The sequence below is a fragment of the Quercus suber genome, unplaced genomic scaffold (genome assembly GCF_002906115.3).
Source record: "Quercus suber isolate HL8 unplaced genomic scaffold, Cork oak 2.0 scaffold_8, whole genome shotgun sequence".
NCBI classification, from domain to species: Eukaryota; Viridiplantae; Streptophyta; class Magnoliopsida; order Fagales; family Fagaceae; genus Quercus; species Quercus suber.
The window spans coordinates 1,598,039-1,619,807 of record NW_027069474.1 but is presented as its reverse complement, the minus strand read 5'-3'; the positions used below and the strand labels follow the sequence as shown (position 1 = coordinate 1,619,807).

General features: G+C 35.5%; 1 protein-coding gene across 2 annotated transcripts; it reads left to right on the top strand.

The window, feature by feature from the left end:
• Positions 1 to 2,579: 2,579 nt before the first annotated feature.
• LOC111995043 (arginine--tRNA ligase, chloroplastic/mitochondrial) lies at positions 2,580 to 14,519 on the top strand. Of its 2 annotated transcripts, none has more exons than XM_024026932.2 (18): positions 2,580 to 2,772; positions 3,121 to 3,191; positions 3,339 to 3,466; positions 3,643 to 3,718; positions 3,865 to 3,966; positions 4,675 to 4,890; positions 5,512 to 5,592; positions 6,079 to 6,162; positions 6,316 to 6,420; positions 6,666 to 6,844; positions 8,040 to 8,124; positions 8,334 to 8,520; positions 8,742 to 8,811; positions 9,480 to 9,549; positions 12,850 to 12,939; positions 13,465 to 13,533; positions 13,648 to 13,746; positions 14,007 to 14,519. In XM_024026932.2, exons 1-18 carry the CDS (start codon positions 2,643 to 2,645, stop codon positions 14,115 to 14,117), a joined length of 1,953 nt encoding a protein of 650 aa, XP_023882700.2. In that variant the 5' UTR covers positions 2,580 to 2,642; the 3' UTR covers positions 14,118 to 14,519. The 2 variants fall into 2 exon arrangements, with proteins under 2 accessions (XP_023882700.2, XP_023882701.1); XM_024026933.2 differs by having other exon boundaries at positions 2,657 to 2,772; positions 3,117 to 3,191.
• The last annotated feature ends 7,250 nt before the right edge of the window (positions 14,520 to 21,769 follow it).

The window sequence follows — 21,769 nt, the reverse complement described above, 5'->3', positions numbered from 1 at the left end:
GCACGGGTTAATGACTAGTATATATATATATATATACTAGCCTCTGAGCACACACTTACGCATGTGCTTAGAGACCCTTTTATTTTATTTTTTTGTAAAGGTTAATAATTTGCATTTATTATAATTTAGAAATATTTTTTTTATTTTTCAAACAAATAAAAATGATAAACTTTAGAGATCAACAATAGTTTTAATTTCTTTTTTGAAAGTGAAGGAAAAAAAATCATAAATTTTAGGAATTCTCTTTTTGAATTCAAAATGAATTTTTTTATTTGACATTTATGACTCTATTTTTAAATGAAGTTACCCTTCATTAGTGTGAGTATTTTTAAACCATATAAAAGTCCATTTGAAAGAGGTGAATCCTCTTTATATATGTATATATATAAATAGATTAACATTTTTGATAAAATCAAATACTCCATAATAGGTAATTGAAAGAAATTAAGAGAAAGTTTGGTGCTCAAAATTTCGTCAACATGAGAAGTACCTTGGTCTTCCATCTTTGGTTGGTAGAAATAAAAGGAATACTTTTAACGTTATTAAAGAGAATTTGGCAAAAAAATTGGCGGGTTAGAAGGAGAAATTACTTTCAAAGGCTACTAAGGAGATTTTAATTAAAACGGTTGCTTAAGCTATCCCAACATACTCCATGAGTTATTTTAGACTTCTTGATTCCCTGTGTGATGAATTAACTAGTATGATATCTTTTACGGGGACAAAAACATGATGAACAAAAAAAAAAATGGCTTGGTTGAGTTGGGATAAAATGTGTGTACCAAAAGCATGTGGAGGGATGAGATTTAAACAGTTGAAACCTTTCAACCTGGCATTTTTAGCTAGGCAGGGGTGGAGACTCCAAACTAGACATAATTCCCTTGTTTATCAAGTCTTTAAGGCTGAGTATTTCCCTAATTGTGACTTTGTGCATGCTTCTTTGGGAAAGAAACCATCGTATGTGTGGAGAAATATTATGGCTGCTTAAGGGATTGTAAAGAAAGGGCTTTACTGGCGCGTGAGAAATGGTAGGAAAATCCGGATTTGGCAAAGTGATTGGATTCCTAATTCATATTCACATAAAATTATCTCTCCTAGGGTTTTTTTTTTTCCACTAGAATATAAGGTCTATGAGTTTATTGACGATGAAAAGAAATGCTGGGATTTGGAACTATTGAATCAAGCTTTTCTTCCTTTTAAGGCTGAGGAAATTGCTGCAATTTCTTTAAGTATTAGATTACCTGAGGACAAGCAGATCTAGGCAGAAAATTCAAATGGTTTTTTCTCAGTCAGGAGTGCTTACAAGGTGGTTGTGGAGTTAGAGGCTAACATGGAGATAGGTTATTGTTCAAATGGGAGCAATTTGTGTCAGTTTTGGAAAAGATTATGGTCACTCCAAATTCCACACAAGATTAGACACTTTGTTTGGAGAGCAGCCCGTGATATTTTGCCGACAAAATCAAATCTGGTATGTAGGAATGTTTTGGGTGACAATACATGTGAAGAATGTAGGGGAGCTTTAGAATCTTTGTTTCATCTCTTCTGGGAGTGTACTAAAGCTAAGGAAACTTGGTGTTTTTCTTCCCTCTTCCCTCTATTGTCAATGACTCACTTTATAAGTTTTTTTGAATTTCTATGGCACATTCTAATGGATGCTCAATGGGGAATGGATGATTTAGAGCTGGCAATGACAATTGTTTAGGCATTATGGACAAATAGGAATGAAGTGTGTCATGGAAAACAAAGAAAGGTTGGTATGAGTTTACTTGGTGCAAAAATTATTTGGATGAGTACTGGAATGTGTCTTGTTTTTCACCGAAAATTTATGCACAACAAGCATCTTACTACTTGGAAGCAAAGTGGTCTCCACCTAAATACCCTCTTTATAAGATTAGTGTTGATGGTGCAATCTTCTCATCTCAAAAAGTTGCTGGTAATGCTGTGGTAGTCAGGGACCATGAGGGGAATTTCATTGTTGGTTTAAGTAAGAAGATCCATGCTCCTTTGGGTGCTGTTGAAGTTGAAGTTAAAGTTAAGGCATTCAAAGCTGGCATCTTTTTTATGAAGGAAGTGGGCATTAGAGAATTTATATTGGAAGGGGGTTCTGTCATAACAGTTCAAGCTTTAAAAGAAGTGTCACATGCTCCTTCTTCTATTGCTTCTATGATTTATGGATCTCTAATTGAATGTCATGAATTTTGAAATGTTGGTTTCTCACATGTTCGACGACAAGGCAATAGGCTTACTCATTTGTTAGCTAAACATGCTTTAGGCATAGTTGATTTCTTTGCTTGGATTGAAGAGTTTACTTATTTTTTAGAATAAGCTTTTATCCATAATATTTCTGTACCTTTAATTTCATGAATAAAGTTTTAGTCTTTTAATAAAATAAAAAAAAAACAATGTTATCCAAAAAAAAAAAGAAAAGAAAAAAAGAAAAGAAAGAGAAAGAAAGAAAGAAAGAAAACAAGTCCTTCTGTTCAGTGGGCCCCGAGCCACCCTTATCGCTGACATGTATTAATTTCATTGGTAAAAGAAGAAGAAAACGAAAAAGCCAAAAACCCTAATAAAGTAAAGCAAGCAGACTGACTTAACACAGATTAGCGTTGGGCTGGGCGGGTAGAGAATCTAGAGAAAAGAGTAATATGTTAGGGTGCTTAACCCTATTTGTAGCGCCATCTTCCTATTCTTCCCCATTTCTCTCCTTCAACTTCAGCTTCAAATTCAATCGCCTCTCTCACTTTCGCCCCTCTATATCTCTCCCTTCCACTACTGGTACGCTCATTTCTCTTCTCTCTCTCTTAAGAATTTACTTACTTGTGTATTTGTTTTGCCTTTACTTTTTTACCCTCAAATTTATGCCTTCCTGTTAAGTTTCCTAGTATTCACATGAATATACATACAATCTTCGATTTATGTTTTTATTTATTATGTTCATCTCCGTGTGTGTGCGCGCTCTTTAATGTAAAGTTTCATTTTCATGCAAAAATTGAAAGATTTTTGGATTCTATTTACTCCATTTTCATGCAAAAAACAAAAAGATTTTTTTAATTTTTTTTAATTTTAAAAATTGGTAATGGAATTTGTATTAATTTTAATGTTGTTTGATGCGAAACTAGACAGACTTGTTGAGAACAACATCTAGGAGGCTCATTTTGGCAACAAAGAAACGCTCTGTCTCAACAATGGCAAATGTAAGTTAATTCAAATGGTTATTTATTTATTATTAATTTTCTCCCATTTGGGTGCGAAAATAATGTATTATTTTAGTGCCTGCCAAGTGCTTTGCTCATTTTAAGAACGCAGTTGTTTCCTAAAAGTAAAATGGACTCTTACCACAGGAAGAAGAAAATGTGAAGCGAAAGTTAGCGAAACTCTTTGAGGTGGCACTTAAGGTGACGGTGCCCAGTGTTGCGGATGTAGAGCCTTTGGTTGCTGCTTGCACTGGAAAATTTGGAGATTACCAATGGTATCTCACTTGCTTGTGAAATGACATATATGTGAATTGTGGTTATGGGATTTGGTTGGAAGTGTTGTATTATCTATTTTTAGTACCAGCACTAGAAAATATAATAGCAATGCTGGCTTTGGATTCCATAGGAGTTCTTTTTGGATGCTAAACTTGGATTTTGTTCTTTGATGCAGTAACAATGCCATGGGCCTATGGTCTAAAATAAAAGGAAAGGAAACTGAGTTTAAGGGCCCCCCAGCTGTTGGACAGGTGTTGACGTTGACATTCTTTCTATACTTTGTCTATGTTCTACCTTTGTATTAGAACTTATTTGGTAATGGAAGGTTGTGAATTCTGTAGTAAACTTTAAATTGATAGTGTTGGATACTTATCCCCATCTTTTTTGGTATTTGTAGGCCATCATGCGAAACCTCCCACAATCTGACATAATAGAATCCTGTTCTGTAGCTGGGCCAGGATTTGTGAATGTTAAATTATCGAGGAATTGGATGGCTCAGGTGCATGCTTGTTTCTACCTTTTGTTTTTTTAGTGAAGAGACATCTCTATTACTTGTTATAATATATATATATATATATCTTATTTAGAAGGGAAAACAATAAGAAGAGAGAAGGAAGAGAAGGCTTTACGTTATTGCTAAGATGCACGGATACGGATATGGGTATGGGTACAGTGGAACAATGTTTCTTGAAAAACTTGGGGTACCATATGTCGGGGATATGTGTATTAATTACTTATTAAATATATTTTTTATATATTGTTAAGCATTTATTTTTTTATATATTGTTAAGCATATATCAATTTAAAAACAATAACGAATAATAAAATGAATCTATGACGATTAAATGCTGTGTAGAATACAAACCAAGATCCAAAAGAGTAAATAAAACATAATTAGATAAGTATTCAACATTGAAACCAATATATAAAGAATATAAATAAAAATTCTTACAAGTTTGGGCTATCTCTCACTATTGGGGTTGGGTTACAACGGTATCTAATTCGTATCACAGATGCATCCTAGATGTATTGCACTTCAAATTTTTTTTTGATTGGCCATGTATCATAGAGGTATCCAGAATGATACTGGTATGATACGTATTGGATATGAGTACGTGAGTAAAAATGGTGCATCTGTGCATCCTAGTTTATTGTAATTGATATAGCATTTTTGTATGTTTGTTTGACTTCAAATATTCTGATGCAGAGTATTCAAAGAATGCTAATTGATGGCATTGATACATGGGCACCACGACTTCCAGTCAGAAGGGCTGTGGTTGATTTTTCTTCACCTAATATAGCAAAAGAAATGCATGTAGGCCATTTAAGATCTACCATTATTGGGGACACAATAGCCCGTATGCTCGAGTTTTCACATGTTGAAGTTCTTCGGCGAAATCATGTTGGTGACTGGGGAACACAGGTATATGCAGTTTATGAAAACATATGTTTATTGCATAGAAGCTGTTTGAGCTTGATAAGGGCCTTTTGTGTCTTTGCCTGTCTTTGTTACGACCAACGTTTCTTGCTTTATGTATGAACTTGTAATTTTGTTCTTTTTTTCCTCTGTTGAAATCAAATCCATTAGCTTGTAGTTATATACTTCAAACACTAATTGATTTCTTAACAGACAATGGTGGAATTTTTTTTTTCTCTGTCAAGCATTTCCATCATCTAACACATTTTAAAAATTTATCTTCCTAATTGGAGAAAGGCAGCATTTGTGTGCTTTTTTCTTGCTACCTTCATATTGCCACCATAGTCTTATAGCAACATATACCTTTGGAGATAGTTAATAAAATGAGATTCAATGCTCTGATGTTGTATACTTCAGAAACTAAACCACTCATGTTCATTGTGATAGTCTGATGTCATGTTGTTTATAGTTGAAATGATTTGATCATGCATGGGTAAATAGTTGCTTTTGTTCAAAATTGCTTTACAGGTATTAATTATCACGTATTCTATCTTGTAGAGAAATTCTTTTCCTTTTTTCATCAGTACCATTACCATAAGGCTGAAAATTTTCCCATGTGTGTTGCAGTTTGGTATGCTGATTGAATTCCTCTTTGAAAAGTTTTCAAATTGGGAAGATGTTAATGAAGCAGCTATTGGAGATCTACAGGTAAATGAAACTATTAAAGCTGTGGATTGTTGTTGGATCTTTCCTTATTACATCACTAACCTCATGTTGCACTTTGGCCAATGTGTTCTAGCACATATGGCATCTCCCCTCCTTATAAGAACAAGGTGGAGTGTGAGGTTGTGGGTTCAAGACCCATTGGATGTGTGTATAATTACCAATATTAGAATTATTTATTCTATTAGAAGGTGATATTAGGGAGATGGTGAGGTCAGACGGAATTGATTTGTTAGGGAATTTACCTAATCACCTTCAGTTGCAGTTCCTGCAAAGTGAAACTTGGAGTAAGATGTCGTCAAGAAAGAATTTCCTTCATTTTAATATGACTGTATTTTTCACTGTGTGATTCTTATACTTTTGAGTTCTTTTGTTCGTTAGGGCATTTTATAATGAATGATTTTGTGACTCATTTCAAAAATGAAAAATTAAATGATGAAATGTGATTCTAACTTGAATGGTACTTGTTAGGAATTCTATAAAGAATCAAAAAAGAGATTTGACAGTGATCCTGATTTTAAGGAGAGGGCACAGAAGGCAGTGGTTCGCCTCCAGGTTATTTGTTTACTTTTGTAGCTTATGGACTGAGGTTGATCTCTGAGATAATGCAATATCTTAGGTCACTATTAAAATTTTGAATATCTAGGCTTCACATTATATTTGTTGAATTTCTCTTTTACAAATTTGTCATGGCTCAACTTTCTACAGGGTGGGGAACAGAAGTATCGTAAGGCATGGACACAGATTTGTGAAATCAGTCGAAATGAATTTAACAGGGTTTATCAACGCCTTGGAGTTCAGTTAGAGGAAAAGGTATGTGAATGTTCAATATCTTATATTGTTTTTTTTTTTTTTTTTGGATTAAATTTCTACTTATAGTGTTGCAATTCAATAAATTGAAAATGAGGACATAGTAGATTTCATTAAAGTTGCATGAAATGCAGATGGTCCTTGCTGCATATAGACTGCAAAGATCTTTGTTTATAGTGAGGTTTCCTGAAAATTAGGCCACTAACTGATAGTAATACTTACATGTATATATATTTTCTCCCTGACAGGGGGAAAGCTTCTACAATCCATATATTCCTGCGGTTTTGAAGGAATTGACTAGTAAAAATTTAGTTGAGGACAGTCAGGGGGCTCGTGTGATCTTTCTTGAAGGGTTTAATATACCCCTTATTGTTGTGAAGAGTGATGGTGGTTACAATTATGCTTCAACTGATCTAGCAGCTATTTGGTTAGTAGTTTTTGCTACTATTATCTTAGTTTTAATAAAATTTGAAGTTGATGATTCCTTAGTTGGTAGTTTTATGATCATTTAGCTGTTCTCATATTTGCATTTCTTCTGCCTGTTTCCTGTAGACTTTAATTTGCATAATTTACCGAGGCATCTTAAATATTAGTACTGCCAAAAGAATAAAACTGACATTATAGTTTCCATTATCATCTAGTAAAAATTATTACTTCAATGCATGAGTTTTTTTTTTTTTTTTTGATTATTTGTATGCATGTATGTGTTCCAATGTAGTTAATACCATACAGGAGGCTATTTCAGTTTTGTCAGGGAAACAAAATATTTCGATATCAGTTACTGGTATACTGTTTTGGGATCACAACTAATTGTATAGATAGATAAATAAATAAAGATATTTATTTATTTACATGATAATTAGTCAAAAGTGATAGGTCGCAAGTTTGAGTTTGGGAATCAGTCTCTTCAAAATAAATTGGGGCAAAAAGTGGGAGCTTTGTGCATTGGGTATGACCTTTTTATTTATATGTTCATTAGTCAACCCATGAAATTTGTCAAAAATATTCAAAATTTATAAGTCCATATATAATATGCTAATCTATAACTTAAATGTCAGCTCCTTAATCAAAGTAGACAATTGTTGTACTTAGATGATGATGATGATGATACTAATAATAATAATAAAAGCACACCAAGTTGTTTCCATGTTTGGCAGGTGGCAGTGGTACAAAAATTGAATTAAGTTGAATTGTGCAATCAATTCACATTGGTTTCAGGCAGGGGCAGGCACATTCAAAAAAAGACACTAAACAAAAAAAAAAAAAAAAAAAAAAAGGGGGGGGGGGGAGGTTGGGGACGATCAGCCATAAAATTGGTATCGACGGCAGTAATGTTTGCTATTTTTTTCCCCTCTGTCTGTTATATGATATTTTCTCTGGTATTGCTGGAATGAGCCGGTATATGGAATGGCACAAGGCATCTGTGTTTCTGTACTGGCCTAGGTATCTGTACAGCATACAACCTGCTGTTACAGTACGAAATTGACTCCCTTGATGCGTACACTCTTTTCCATAATCATCTAATAATTGTTTAATGCTTCAAGGCTTATGTTTTGGATTTTTTTTAATAGATTTTTGTCTATGCATTTATGATTGTTGAAAGTTCTGATTACAATGTATAGGTATCGTCTTAATGAAGAGAAAGCTGAGTGGATGATATATGTTACTGATGTTGGTCAGCAGCAGCACTTTGATATGGTGTTTAAGGTATGGATTCAAAGTCGGATCTTGTATCCCATTTTATGCTGATTCATGCATGTTGTTTGTCATTGAAATTTTTTTTTAACATCAATGTTCATAACTGGTTATTGAAAACAATTTGAATTAATATACTTACTGTATAAGTCATGGGATAGTACTACTGCAAATTTGCTGTCAGAAGCATAAAACCAGAGATACTTTTGCTTGTATTTCAGGCTGCCAAACGTGCAGGTTGGCTTTCTACTGATGATAATGCATACCCTAAAGCTAGCCATGTGGGTTTTGGTCTTGTTCTTGGAGATGATAAGAAGCGCTTTCGAACTCGCAGCAGTGAAGTGGTTCGGTTAGCTGATTTACTGGATGAAGCCAAGAGTCGCTGTAAAACAACACTTATTGAACGTGGTATGATACTGAATGGCCTGTCTTTTGTTTTATTTGTCTTAAATGTCGTTCTCTCTCTCTGTGTTTCTTATTTTTGTAATTATGTCTATGAGGCAGCTTCTATTTTTCTTCTGTAATACCTAAAACTCTTAATATGTCTTATTTGTTCTTTTTATAACAAGACCATAACTAGGAAGCTTTTAAACTTATGGAATGCTTATTATCTCTCCAATGTTGGGTAGGTAAGGGGGATGAATGGACTGAAGAGGAGCTTGAGCAAACTGCTGAGGCAATAGGTTATGGTGCTGTCAAGTAAGTTATACAGTTATCTACATCAGTACTATACATAATAATCCTATAAATACTAGCAGAATCAGTGCCATTTAGTATTTTTTATATTGGTAATTACTCATTCACCTATTGGATGTTGAATACCCCCACCTTGTTCTTACAAGGAGAGATGTCATTTGATCTAAAACTCACCGGTTGTCTGACCTGTAAGTATCCCCACCATAAGACATCAAATCTCTACATGTATTATGAAGTTAGTGTATCTTGCCAGCTCATGGTTTTATTTTTGTAGTTCATTTCATTACCGAAGTAAAGATTATATCGAGTTTTAATTTCTCTCTGAAATTTCATGATTATCATGATGTCCTGCAGATAATTCCATAAAGTTCGTAATTCTCATTCGGTAGTTTATCAAATGTTTTTTACATTGGGATAGTTTATGTGATGCTTATTCTTATATTTTGTAGCTAGCAGATGGTATTTGTCAGGTAGAAAATACGTTACTGATAGTTTCTTAGTTAGAGTATTACTTTTTGCTCTTCCTGGAAAATTGCCCAACTTATACAACAATTTTCTGTAACACATTGTGATTATGAATTCATGCCTGGCATTTTTATTTTAGTGGCACGAGCATGCATTTTCCTATATTAGTGTTAGTACTCTGATATTTTTCACAATGGTTTTGGCAGGTATGCTGACTTGAAGAACAACAGATTGACCAATTACACGTTTAGTTTTGATCAAATGCTGAACGATAAGGTGCTTTTACCATTCACTGGTATTGTTAGTTTTTTGTCATCTATGTACTCTCTCTATGCATGCTTTAGTGACTGTTGTAGCCAATGGCGGAGCCACGATTTAAATTCAGGGGGAGGCAAAAATTTATAACCAATAGTCTAATATACATATCTCCATACACCCATGGCATACGTAGATTTGTACATATTATGAACAGAAGCATCGCCTATGCACACACATTATATATTTGTACACACACACACACTACTATTTAAGGAGCTTCCCTATTTGGGATGGACATTTTAGTTATCCCAAAATGCCCTTAAATGCAACTTTTGAAAAGGTTTCAACAATAGGGTCAACAAAGTAAACTAATAGTTTTCAAAATCCTAAATTTTAGCCTCTTTTATATCTCCCTTTAAAAAGAAAAGAAAAGAAAAACCCATGTTCAACACTTTCAAATTTCAAACCCACGTTCACCTATGTCATTTCCTTATTCGAGTTTAAATGTCAGTTCTTATCCATAAGGAGTTCTTAGAAAAAACTACCACTCTTCCTTATCTCCTGTGATCCAGTTTTTAAAAAACCTTTCCCACTATCAATTTCGAAGATATTCACAAATTGTCAGACACCACCATTCAACACTCCAATGAAATTAAAGTCAGCAGTTATTCTACAAATCTCAAAGAGATATGCCTAAGGCAGTGTGTGCCAAAGGCAGCATCTTCCTTTCAAGACAACAAAAGGTATTAATCTTTGTTGTCAACTGTTATGCCTCTTGAATCTTATAGTGTTTCTGCGTTCTCTCTCTCAACACCAAAACAGTTCAACACAAACGACCTGAAAAAGACGGGGGATCCTGGAGTCCACAGTAACAGGGCAATCAAGACTCAACTAACAAGATCCTAATATTTCTTGGACGGTGTTGAAAATTACATGGGCAAGCCCAATAATATTTCTTGGTTGGTTGACTCTTGACAGTTATTCATCATGTATGTTTTGAAGATGTTCACGAATATCCACCCCTTTCTTTTAGAAGATGTAATTTTGTTTTGCACTTCCTATCTCTAATGTGTTTGGATTTTGATGGAATGTCACATTGTCATTAGTTTTAAGTATTGTCTTTTGAGAGATTGTAGTTCGCAAATTGTGTACACCTCAAATGGAAAATTATGACATTGAACTAAAAAAAAAAAATGATTGGATAAACACCCAAAAGCTTCTAATTAAAATAGAAATTCTATTCTCTTCGGAAAAAAGAAAGGAATCCCATTACAATCGAATAATCTCCCCACTCCACGTCACAAACTTCCCACTACAAACAAAAACTCTTCCCTGCATCTCACAAATTTCCCACTACGAACAAAAACTCTTCCCTAATAGGCGAACGTCTCACAAATGGGGGTGGTTATATTTTCCAATCAGAAAAATACCTAGGGGTGTAATGAGTGTTATGTGTTTGTGGGTGAAATAATTTATTCATATAGAAATCTCATCACACCCCTAGGATTTTTTGTGATTGGAAAATGGTAACAACCCCAATTTATGATGAAAAAAATGACTAACCTTTACAAAAAAATAGAAGAGCCTTTGAGCATGCTTGTGAATGCGTGCTCAAAGGCTAGTGTGTCTATATATATATATATACACATATGACAAATCTATAGAATGAAATGTCACTCGTGATTATTGAGTGTTATGAGTTTTGTTAAACTCATAAAATGATTACTATTTTTTTTGATAGGTAAGAAAAAGTTTATTAAAGAAACTACAATATGCAGGAAAAGCACATAGTAGTAAAAAGTACAAAAATAGGAAAGAAAAAAACAGAAAACTAGTTACAAAATAGAAGAGAGCTAATGAACAAAGGCATGGAGTCACAAGATGTGAGGCCCCAAACCCGAGAACAATCAAACCAATAACCACAAAAAGAAGCAAGCAACTAATCCTCAAAACTATTCACATCCTCAAGACGATTACGTTCCCTCCATATGCACCACGACAAGCACAACGGCACTAAATTCCAAATGTCTGACGAGTTTTTCCCTAACCAATTTCTCCAACCAAATAGAAAATCAAACACCGTTTTTGGTAAGACCCAAGAAACCCCAAAAGATACGAAACACCATAACTGCGAGCCTTCTTACAATGAATCAACAAATGATCCATGGTCTCCCCACAACATCGACACATGCAAACACTAATCAACAAAATCAAACCCCTTAATTCTTCATATTATCGCTAGTGGGTATCTTATTCCAAGCCGCAATCCAGACAAAAAAAGAAACTCGCCTAGGGGCCTTCACTCCCCAAAAACCTTTCTAAGGGAAAGTGATAGAAGAAGAGCCTTGTAAAGTCTTATAATGTGAAAGTGTCAAAGTTCCCATTCTTCTTCAAAGTCCATCTCAATCAGTCCCCACCTCCCAAAAAACGAAGAAAATCCAGCATAGGACCCACCTCCCAATCATTTGAATCCCGGGTGAACCTTACATCCCAAGTCCTCCTTTCCCCTTCTCTCTGCCTGGATAAGGACAAAGCAACAGAAGCCTCTTTATCAATGGCTAGCTCATACAAAACTGGAAATGTCATTTGAAGAGGTTGATCCCCACACCAACAATCATGCCAGAATTTTACTCTATTCCCCACCCCAATCTCAAACGGAGTATGTTTACTAAAATCCTCCCAACCCATACGAATGTCTCTCCACAAACCACAACCATGAACACCCCTTCCCAACTTAGAAGTTCATCCCCCCATCTTCCCCAAACTTCATAGCTATCCCCCTCCTCCAAAGTTGATTCTCCTCTACCCCAAAGCGCCATAGCCACTTTCCTAATAAAGCTTTATTGAAGTTAGTCAACTTCCTTAAACCATATAGTAAATATTTGTGCATCTAAAACTTAGAGTTTAACTTGAAAACAATACCAATTTATGAAGTTTATTATATAATTATTTCCAATTTTTATTACTTGCATACATTTTTATGAAAAACAATAAGTTACCATATATAGAATTTAAGCTCAAAAAACTTTTGAAAGGTAACAATATTTTTTGTACTTTTTTTTCTCTTGAATTAAAACTTTTGCTTATTATTATTTGTAACTTTTGAACCCTTAAAACATTGATATAATAGAAATTGTTTTATTTATTTATGAAATTGAGATATAGAAAGAGATATCCCTATATATAAACACAAAGAATCTGGCATTGGTGGGGCCAGAGGGGCAATTCTCCTCCCCTCCCCCCCTTGGTTGCAGCTACTGCTTTACTACAGCTACTACTAATATTTGTTTCTAACTTTCCTAAAATTGATGTGAGCAGGGGAATACTGCTGTATACTTGCTGTATGCTCATGCTCGGATCTGTTCAATCATCAGGAAATCTGGTAAAGACATAGAGGAGTTGAAGAGTGTAAGTTCCTACTTCAAACAGTAGTTATAGCTGAATGTTTAATGTTGCACTTGCGTTTTTGTATGCAGCTAAGTTTCAGTAGCCCCTAGTTTGACCTGAATTGGTGTCTTGAGGACTGAATTTTGACTAGAATGGTAAAGCTACTTTTTTATTTAGGATAGATAATTAAACTTGAATTAAAGATCACAAAAGAGGGTTACCTTTCTAGTATACAGGCAATAAACAAGAGAACTCAAACATCATAAATACATCTTTTCTTTTTTTCCAAATGCAATCATGTACTTTAGCTTCATGTTGATAATAAGTTAATTACCGTAATTAAACTAATATTATTTGTTTGGCTTCTAAAAGGCCTTTAACTTTAGGACATGTAAAGGCTTCTGTCTCATCCCTGTAAGCTGTTTTTGGTTTTATGGACCTTTTTTTTTTTTGGAGATTATCCTGGCAGCTTGATAATTCTGGGCGATGAGGCTCAACTAGTCAACTTGTTGAAGTCTAATGTTGTTTTTTGTTTGTTTGAGATAGATGGGGGCAATAGTTTTGGATCACGCAGATGAGCGTGCATTGGGGCTTCATCTGCTACAATTTTCTGAGGTAAGATCTTTTCAGAATTTGTTGCTCTCATGTTTCTTGACCTTGGGATGAATGCAACTTAACTAGCCAGCATGATGCGTGGAGCTGATTGCTGTCTGCCAATTCACTTTTTAGGTTGTTGAGGAGGCCTGCACCAATCTGTTGCCGAATGTGTTGTGTGAATACCTCTATAATTTGTCAGAATTCTTTACGACATTCTATTCCAATTGTCAGGTATGGTTCACGTGTGTTCAGTCTTATGCTTTATGAGTGTGTTTTATTTTGTAGGACAATGAAACAATGATGGATTAGCCATCTTTGCCTCTATTCCACTGTGAGATGAAAGATATATTGGTGGGTTACCCAATTTATGAGATGTCATAAACAAATTCCTATTTCTAGTGGGTTATCCAATTTCTGAGATGCAAGTGAATGTATGGGTTAGTCAAGTTCCTATTTCTGAATTAATTTTGTTATATTGAAACCTTGATTAGGTCGTTGGTTCAGCTGAGGAAACGAGCAGACTCTTGCTATGCGAAGCAACTGCAACTGTGATGAGGAAATGCTTTTATCTCCTCGGGATCGTACCTGTTTACAAGATATGATATTATACAATAACGCGTATAACCCATCTAAAGGGTTCAAAATGTTTCCAATGTGTGCCGACTCATTGAGTACGCTGTACAGATAGCGTTTGGGATGCAAGTTTTGGTGAATTTTGGCCATGCAATGTGATAGTTTCGATATCTAGTTGTTAATTACTTTTTTCTTTATTGTTGACTTTTATTATTTTCTTTTGGCTAAACGTACTTAAGATTGGACTCCTCACGAAAGAAGCAGTCATATGAGAATGTAAGGAGCCCTGGCTGATCTCGTTGTTCCTCGAAAACAAATTCACAAATTCTTACATCTGTGTAGTCGAAAATGCAAAAGCCTTTGCCATTGAACTATTTTAATATCGGATCATATCATATTGGTGAAATTACACTATTGGTCCTTGAAATTTATCTTGTGGGCGTAATTGGTCTTTCAAGTTTTAGAATGAATGCTGTTAGTTATTTTGTTAATTTTCATTAGTGATATTGCTTACATTGCTAACTGAAAAGGGACTTGGTAATTTTTTAATGAAAAAAATTACAAAAATGATTACGCATAAGAAGCAAACTAACTCATCCCAAAATCAAATCTTAATCCTAACTGGTTTCAAATCAAAAAACCGTTAGCTGTTTCCCATCAGTAAATACGTGTCAGTATCATGCAATATGTCTCTCTTAATTAGATGGTGTTAATTAGGCAAGATGATGAAATAAATTTATTATTTTGGCTCGTATATCATGTATTATTAAAGTTCAATCAATTTGAATGCTTTTGATTTTTATAATTTATGGAGAGAGTTTCAAGGGGATATTTGCCCTCTAGCATTATATATAGAAATTATATCGTTAGCAAGCAAGGCTTTGAAATTATCAAGCAAATTAACATCTCGAATCTGTGAGGCTTGAGTTTAGTGAAGAAACTTGAGCCTCATAGGCTTGAGTTTTGATTGTTGATATGGAGATTTTTGCCATGTGGAATTCGAGTGGAATTCGAGTCTTTAAGACTCGAGTTCCATAGAAGAACTCATGGTCTGAAGAATTTGAAGAAAAAAGAACCCATGGTCTGAAGAATTTGAAGAAGACAGACGAGAACTTTGAAGAAGAAGAACCCACGGTTTGTAGAATTCGAAGAAGAAAGAAGAACCATGGGAAGAGAAGAACCCATAGGAAGAAGAAGCCACTGGAAGAGAAGAACCCACAGATGGAGGATAAAGAAGAACAGAGGAAGAAGTAGAACCCACGGAGGAATAAGATGGACAGAGGACAGATCAGGTGAACTTAGGGACTCAAGTTTTAAATGCTCGAGTTCCACATGGATTATTTTCACAAGAGATTGCCACCACATGCAATTCAAGACTTAAAGACTCGAGTTCTATTTTTTAACTTGAGTTTTCGAGTCTCGAGATGCTAGTTTGCTACATAGTTTTGCAAAGATGACAACTAATTAAAATGTTTAAAAAATAAAGGTAAATGCAAAAAAAAAAAAAAAAAAAAAAAAATTATAGTTTCAACTAGATGGGATTAAACCTCAAATCTCTTATTCGACAATAAAATGTTTTATCAACTGAGCTAATTGGAACCCACTAATACATTTGAATATGTATATTATAATATATATTAATTTGATTTATTTAGTTAGTTTTGTTAAATATTAGGGTAAATTGTAAAATATATTCCTAAATTTTGGGGTTGCTTAGATTTTATACTCTAAAGTTTGATTCCTCATTATTGGGAGAAATTATTAAGTCCACTAGGAAGACTGCTAAAATGGTCCTCCCAACCAATAAAATAATATCATCTATGCAGACGTGTGAGTCAATTTTCTAATCAGCACAAGAAATAAAAAAAAAAAAAAAATCATCAAGTGTGTACTTTGCAATTTATCCTAAATATTATTACATAAGTGATGATTACATTTTTCATTAGTTGAATATGTTCCAAATTTAGAATGAATATACCTTTATATATATACCTCCTACAGCCTAAGTTTAAGTAAGGGCAAAACTTGAAGACAACTTGGTAAAAATATATCTAAAAATCTACTTAAAATACCTACAAAATAGGCCAACAACGTGCAATTACAAATTTCAAAAGATCCATTTCTATGTCTTACTCCCACCTAGGCCGAAAAACAAGAGCCTACTCCCCACAAAGTTCTCGCTAAAGCTACCCACATTCAAAATTGTCCTGTCAAATCATCAGTTTTCTTCTAAAAGAAAGAAGTTAGAAAAAAGAAAAAAAAAAGAAAAAAGAAGAAGATAGATCTTCACTTTTGAAAGAAATATGACCATCCTTATTTCCTCCTCATTAGATTAATGGCCACTAGCCTACAATGGTGGTGAGTGTTTTGGTACAATTATTTTAAATTTTTTTTTCCTACAGTTCTTTTAGAAATCTATTTGTTTTACACTATTATCTATTGTGTCATTACTATTTGGGGATTTTCACATAACAAGAGATCTACTTGATGAGGGTATGTTATATTTTGTCAAATTTTCTCAACAACGATGGGTCTCTTATCCTACTAACACACATATCTTTTACCAAACTCCTTTGCATGTCCATTCCATTGGTGAGGTGTTGGCTGTGTAACCATGATTCCATTGTTTGGAATTATTTAATAGTTATCCCAATTGTTGTTGTTGCTATGTTTTCTGATTCAGCCACACAGAACACGCTTGATGATCCACCGAGCAAGGAATGAGACTAGACGGTGGAAGGAGTTGCTTCCTTCAACATTATTCCTAGCAGCACTAAGGTTGTTAAGGTAATTTACTACTTATTGTATTTGTATGAATTGGCCGTATTGATAATGTTGTTTGATGTTGAATGTTGTGCCTGAGGCCTGCCTGATGGTTAAATATTATTATTTTGTGAATTTAGAATCTATTGATTTGTATAGAATTTTTGGGCAGTGATAAAGGGGGAGACGGTAACTCTCATATTCTCACACATTCACATACACTTTCTCTTAGAGAGATGGAGTGAGAGAAAAGGGAAATTTTTTGCTTGCTATTGTTTTTGAAGCGTTCATTTTAATAAGTCAATGGCTTTTTGGTGCACTCTTGATTTGAGCGTTTTGGGTGAGATTGGACCTTTTTTTTTTATTTTTTTTTTTATTGCTATGTGGGATTTGAGTACTCAGATTTTTTGCAAGGGCTTCTATGTGATAGTGGATTTGAGGTGTAAAATACCATTTTGGGTATATTATAAATATATGTTAATTTGATTTATTTAGTTAGTTTTGCTAAATATTAGGGTAAATTGTAAAGTATATTCTTGAAATTTGGGGTTGCTTGGATTTTATACCCTGAAGTTTGGTTCCTCACTATTGGGAGAAATTATTAGGTCTACCAGGAGGACTGCTAAAATGGTTATCCCAACCAATAAAATGATGTCATCTATACAAATGTGTGAGTCAATTTTCTAATCAGCACAAGAAAAAAAAAAATCATCAAATGTGTACTTTGCAATTTACCCTAAATATTATTACATAAGTGATGATTAAATTTTTCAATGGTTGAATATGTTCCAAATCAATGGGGTTAGAAACGCAAAACAAGCTCAATGAAGTAAAGGTTTCTAATCAACATGTTGATGGCCACTTTAGCAAGGAGGCCCAATAATAGGAAGAAGCCCAACAATATGGGAGGGAGTAAAGAAGAATAGTTAGCAAGTTGAGAAGAAAACCATTGAGCCCGAATGACAAGAATAATGGTCTATAGGCTTGTAAACTAGTAAAAGGGTCTCAAAGAAAGCAAGCGAGCCCAAAGGAGCTCGAAGAAAAAAGTAGTAAACCAATGGGCATTATGAGAAAAGAAAAGTAAGCAAAAATGGGCCGAAGGAGCCCAAAGGAAGAAACTAAGCAAATGGGGTTGGTGGGAAAGCCTATAAACCCCGAAAGTAAAGGATATGGTAATTTGGGCCATGGAAGCCTGAAAGACTTAGCAAAAACCCATGAGAATGAAGGATTGGAATGAGCCAAGGATGCCCGAGGAAATGAAATGGGCCTAGGATACCCAAAGCAATGAAATGGGCCAAGGAAGCCCAAAACAGCGTGAGTACAAGCCCAACGATAGTACTGGGCTACTGGAACTGGGCAGAAGGAAAGTGTACAACAGGCTCAAAGGAGGCCCAGCAAGCATAAGTTAAATAATAACACGGCAGAAACAATGGGATGGCATGGCAGAAGTGTCAATCGACCCACAAAGAGGGTAAGGGTTGGATTGAAGAAGGAAAGGCCAATGCCCAAGCAAGACCCAGCCTAGGGAGGAGGCAAGATATAAAGAATGAAAGCCTAGTAACTTATCCATGCCACAAGAGGTCAAGAATGAGTAGTAGAACGTGCAGCAAAGACCAGACAAGCCCCTAGGTCATGACGAATGCATGAACAACAAGCAAGCCATGGATGCACATGGAAGTGGAGCACGCATAAGGCTCAGGCACCACCCACTTATACCCAGCCAATACAAGAGTGGTGGGCCATGGGTCAAAGGTAAGAAAATGTATGGTCTAGCGGTGGGGAGAAGGGGAAAGCGTATTCTGGGGTTCCCGCTCAAGCTCTTTTGAGGGAAATGTTCTGCTGGGATGACATACCACCCAAAAGAGGGAAAGATGAGCTGGAATTACTAGATGCAGGGGGATAGTAAGAGAGAATTCCCACCCTTATCCGGATGGGAATGCCACGGAGAGTAAGAAAACAAAACAAAACTCGTTTGTCTAGGAATGGAGTGTGGCATGTCCAGCACAGGTAAATGGTGATGGCTGGGTAGTCGATAGACCAATGGGTGGTCTGGGCAGGACACCTATACCAAGACAAAAGTAGTTAAGGGGTAAAACAGTAAAAAAAAACCCATCACGATAGGTAGTATAAAAAGGGCCTTAGCTGTGCATAGTAGGGAGAACGAAAGAGAACAGAGAACAGGTTAGATAAAACAAGAGAAAAAGAAGTAAGAAAAGGATTGAAAGATAAGAGGGAAAACAAGAAACTTAGAAAAGAAAAAGGAATTAGAAAGGAAAAACAGAGAGTGAGCAAGAGTGTGATAGTGAACATGTACCAATAGGCTATTCTCTTCTCTCCCTCTAAAAGCCTGCTCTCTAGTGAGGATTAAGGAATTTGACGATAATCCATCTAGGTCCATTCTCTCAAAGTGGGCAATTTTTGTGACAGGACTTCCTTGTGAGATTGCCCGCATTGAAGAGTGGTTCCCTTCCTGGGCTTGACTCCGTTGAGAAATCAAGCACGGCGGACTAATCTTTCTTCCTTTTATTTTATTGATCAAGTATTAATATTATTTCTTTTTCTTTTTATCATTGTTATTAACTCATTTCTGCTGCATTTATATCACTGCATTATTTCCTCCTTCACTAAGATCATGATTTAACTTTTCCCGTTTTCTGGTTGACAGTAAGCATATTCTTCTTATTTTTGTCATATTACACCCGCCTGTCATAACTTTTTTGTAATAACATCCTCTATCGTGGGCACGTGTCCAAAGTTCCAGTGTAAAGGGGTTTTAGCTTGTGCACAAGCTGGCTTGGGGTGTGTTGCAATCAAGCCGGTCCTAACTCTCCTACCCTAAAGCCATTGGGCCATAACGTGACAGGAAACAGCCTAGCCTAGAGTTGCAAAAAAGGCCCACCACAAAACACAACTAATTTCTAATGATAAAAGGATGAAATTCCACATTGGAAAGACTATACAGGTAATTGGAGATGAAAACCACAAAACTAAACTCTTGGATAGATGAAAATCGGTTTCCGGAGGCACACACAAGTAATTTAAGGGAAAATACAAGTACACACCCATATGGTTTTTTTGTTGTTGTTGTTGAACAAGAAGAAGAAGATCTTAGATTAGTTTCGGGAATTGCTGTATGATATCCAACAGGTTGTCTGTGGGGAAGCATACATACACATACAAAATACGTTACACACTTGATAGAAATTTTAAATAATTTATAGTGGATATTAATAATACAAGGATAAAAAAATTGGTAGCATGTGAGGTTTATTAATGCAGAGAATTGGATAAACGTTGAACAATTTATTTATTTATTTATTTATTTATTTTTTTGAGATAGAAACTTTGAACAGTTTATTGTTTATTAAAAGTGTTTCTTTCTTATAACGCTTTAGTTTATCCCCAATTTGTCATTATCGACACCTTATGGCCTAAATTTATCAGCTTTCCCATACTACTAGGAAAGGGGATAAGGCCTAAATTTGAAGGCATCCATATCCGAGTCATCATCTGCGCTACCATGCCTCGTAAAGCAATGACATATTATTTGTATATTATTTCAACATGCATTTCAAGGCATAGTTTATTAAAAAAAAAAAAAAGAGAGAAATAAAAAAAAATGAGCCAAGGATACTCAAGAAGAAAGAAATGGGACAAAGGAGCCCACGAGCAATGTAATGGGTTAAGAAGGCTCAAAGTAGCATGAATATAAATCCAATGACCACATTGAGTCATTGAGAGAAGAATAGGTAGAAGACCCAAAGAGGCCCAGCAAGCACAGGTCAAATAACACCACGGCAGGAATGACAAAGTGGTATAGCAGGAATGGCAACATGACTACGGAATGAGCAAAGAATGGGCTAAAAGAGGAAAAAAACCCACGATCAAGCAAGGCCCAGCCCTTGAAAGGAGTAAGCCAATAAAGAATAAAAGATCAGAAAATAATTCACGCCATAAGAGGTCAAGGATAAGCGGCAGAATGCACAAATGAGCCTTCAAACCATGGCAAACGTATGAGCAGCAGATAAGTTTTCAACGTACACAGGAAGTGGAGCACGCACAAGGCCCAGACACTACCAACCTATACGCAACCAATACAAGAGTGGTGGATCATGGGCCAGAGGTAAGAGAGGATATGGTCTGATATGGGGAGAAGGGAAAACCTATTCTGGAGTTTCCGCTCATATTCTTTTGGGGTGATGTTCTGCTGGGATGACATACCACCCAAAAGAAGGTTGGATGAATTGGAACCACTAGGTGCATGCCTTAAGGGATAGTAAGAGAGAATGTCACGATAAGCAAGCAAACAAAATAGCATTTTTTGTCTAGTAATGGGGAATGGCACAGCCAGCATAGGTAAATGGTAGTGGCTGAACAACTGACAAACTAGTGGGTGGTCGAGAGGAACACCCTAAACCAGACAAAAGTGGTAAAAGACTAAAATGGCAAAAAACAGTCACGACAGGCAATATATAAAGGGTCCTTGCTATGGATAGTAACACAACCACAACCATGGCAACCTCTAGAGGAGAATCACTCCACTACCATCACCATAACACCACACGAGCAAGCATTGAGAAAGAAAGAAAGGAGTGGGAAAGAATCAAAGTAACAAAAAACAGAGAGAAAAGAGAAAGAAAAGAAGTAAGGAGTGTAGAACGGCAGACATACACCAATAGGCCAATCCCTTCTCTCCCTCTAAAAGCCTACCCTCTGTTGAATATAAAGAACTCATTTGGGCACAAGCCATTCAGGCCCGTTCCCTCAAAGTGGATAATTTCTATGGCAGGATTATCTTGTGAGGTTATCCACATTGAGGAAGTGGTTCCCTCCTTGGCCTTAGCCCTGTAACACAATTGAACACGACAAACTGATCTTTTACTTCTTTGATTTTACCACTTATTGCTATTGTTTCTTC